The sequence below is a fragment of the Arachis ipaensis genome, chromosome B01, assembly GCF_000816755.2.
Source record: "Arachis ipaensis cultivar K30076 chromosome B01, Araip1.1, whole genome shotgun sequence".
Lineage (NCBI taxonomy): Eukaryota > Viridiplantae > Streptophyta > Magnoliopsida > Fabales > Fabaceae > Arachis > Arachis ipaensis.
In genome coordinates this window covers 128368736-128371549 of record NC_029785.2, presented here as the reverse complement: position 1 = coordinate 128371549, position 2814 = coordinate 128368736, and the positions used below count along the sequence as shown (strand labels likewise).

General features: G+C 36.7%; 1 protein-coding gene across 1 annotated transcript; it reads left to right on the top strand.

Annotated features, from left to right (window-relative positions):
- On the top strand, positions 1205-2184 carry LOC107613818 (AP2-like ethylene-responsive transcription factor BBM). The gene is made up of 2 exons (XM_016315984.2): positions 1205-1799; positions 1886-2184. The coding sequence occupies exons 1-2, from the start codon at positions 1553-1555 to the stop codon at positions 2173-2175; spliced, it is 537 nt and encodes a 178-aa protein (XP_016171470.1). The 5' UTR covers positions 1205-1552; the 3' UTR covers positions 2176-2184.

The window sequence follows — 2814 nt, the reverse complement described above, 5'->3', positions numbered from 1 at the left end:
ACTATTTTAAAAAAAATTAAATTAATTATTAAAATTAACATTTTATTTAAAATAATTAATTTTTAAATTTAAATTATTAGAGTTACACAAAATAATCTCTTTTATTCCATCTCAACCCTCTTTTATTCAAGCTATCATTCATCCCAATGGTCTTCTCATCCGCTATTTAACCTGACACGCCTTTACTAGTTAGGGGTGTCCGCGGATCGGATCGGATCAGATATGACCGAAAATTCGATCCAATTCGCACAATTTCCATCGGATCGGATCGGATATGATATGCGCGCTTTAAAATATTTTTAATCAAACTCTCTTAATAACAAAAATAAAATAATACAATATATGAATAATAATTACTAACTAAAACATAAAAACAAGTAAATATAATACCAAATATATATATATTTAATTTATTTTTTAATTATTATGGTGCGGATCTGCGGATCAGATACGCGGATGTAGAGCAGATATCCGCGATCCGATCCGATCAATTTGCGGATCGGATCGTATCTGCAATTTTCGGATCGGATGTGGATATTTACTGCGGATCTGCAGATACGATCCGATCCATGAACACCCCTATTGCTGGTCAGCCCGACGTGCCTCCTCCTCCGGTGGTGCTCAGCCAAAAGCGCCTTCCTTTCACCTGCCCATCCATTTAGGTGAAGACTGGTTTTATCTTCGCCGGTTTCTCCGCACTTTTTTACTACTGATTCGACACCATTAATTAACGACAGCAACAAGTTTCCACTTGCGTCTCTCCTCCGGCACTCAGCCCAACGCACCTCCTACCCATCCGCCCATCCACTTTGGTGAACTGCCTTTCTTTTTGTCGATTTTTCTGCACTTTCCTACTGCTGATTCAACGCTATTGATCAATGACGGCAACAAGCTTTCACTTTTTTATTTTGATTTTTTCTTTCTAATGAGATCGATTGATGGGTTTCTCTCAAATATTGCAACACAAGACAGAGTGTATAAAAAAGGTATAAGGGACTGTTCACGACTCCAGGACTGTCGCTTTGAATTGTTTATTTTACTAAGTATATGCCTATATGAATATTTTTATTTTAAAGTGGATGTTTATTTAATTTAGATTAAATTTAAATATATATAATAAAATTTACTTAAATATTTATTTTTCTAAGTACGTAGATGCGTTTTTTTTTTTTTCTCGATGTGGATGGTTGTTATAACCAACTGGAAAAACAACCATTTGTACCCATGAACTTTACGAACGCTGACAAAAATACCCATTAAAGAAGGAAACTAACGTTGTATCCATCAAAGATGGAGTCCGTACGACAAAAGTAGCCAAATCCTAAATTTATGTTGACTTTTTAATAAAATTCCAGAATTACCCCCACCATTATCTTCAACCTCTCCTCTCTTCTTTCCCAAATCTCAAACACCTCCATTACCTAAAAACCCTAATCTCAATACCTAAAAACCCCAAATTATCATTTTCCTAACCCTAATCTCAATACCCCTTTCAACAAATTTCAACCCTCTCTTTATTCAGCAATTTAACCTTTCTTCTTCTTCTTCTTCTATGGCTTCAATGAACTTGTTGGGTTTCTCTCTCTCCCCTCAAGAACAACACACTACTACTACTCATCATCATCAAACTCGTTTTGGGCTATTCAATCCCACTGCACAAGATGATGTAACTGCTGCTGATGATGGAAACTGCTTCGATCTCACTCCTTCCACTCATGCCGCTACTACTCTCAACCTCCCTCCTTTTTCCATCTATCAAGAACCCTTCAACAATCATCATCACCTTTCTACTCATCAAGGTTTAATAATTTCTTTTCTCTTTTAATTTCTCTATTATTATTACAAATTACTCTTTTTTTTTTTTAATTTTTCTTTATCATCATAGATTGGAAGGAGAATAACTACATCAACCAAAACCTGCTATTGGAAACTTCATGCAACAACAATAACAATGTCGACAACAACCACCATCACCATTACCAACAACCCAAGCTCGAGAACTTCCTCGGTGGACACTCCTTCGCCGATCATCATTATGATTACGGTGCCAACTCATCGGGAGACTACCTCTTCCAAAACTGCTCTCAGCCGGAAGTTACAGCAGGAGGAGGAGAAGGCTCTGCCGGCGGCAGTGGGGAAGCACAAACTCAATACACCATCAACACGTGTTGGTGAAGGAGGTGGTAAAATTGATGAAAAGAATAAAGAGAGGGTTGAAATTTGTTAAAAGGGGTATTGAGATTAGGGTTAGGAAAATGATAATTTGGGGTTTTTAGGTATTGAGATTAGGATTTTTAGGTAATAGAGGTGTTTGAGATTTGGGAAAGAAGAGAGGAGGGGTTGAAGATAATGGTGGGGTAATTCTGGAATTTTATTAAAAAGTCAACATAAATTTAGGATTTGGCTACTTTTGTCGTACGGACTCCATCTTTGATGGATACAACGTTAGTTTCCTTCTTTAATGGGTACTTTTGTCAGCGTTCGTAAAGTTCATGGGTACAAATGGTTGTTTTTCCTAACCAACTAAACCGCGTAGCCAACTATTAAGTAGCAGGGGCAAAGACGCAAAGTAGTCTTTTTTATTTTCGGCAACTAGAAATGTGTGTGGGCTTAGGCCTAACATCAATAGTGTAATTGGATTCTAAAGTGTACGAATTGAAACACCAAAACCAAACATCAATAAGGCTGTGTTTGGCTTTAGAAACAGAACATGACATTGAAATGGAGACAATAGGACAGAGACATTAAAAATTATTCTTTGTGTATTGTGTTTGGATACGATGGACAAGACACTAATGTAATGTCTAGTATTAT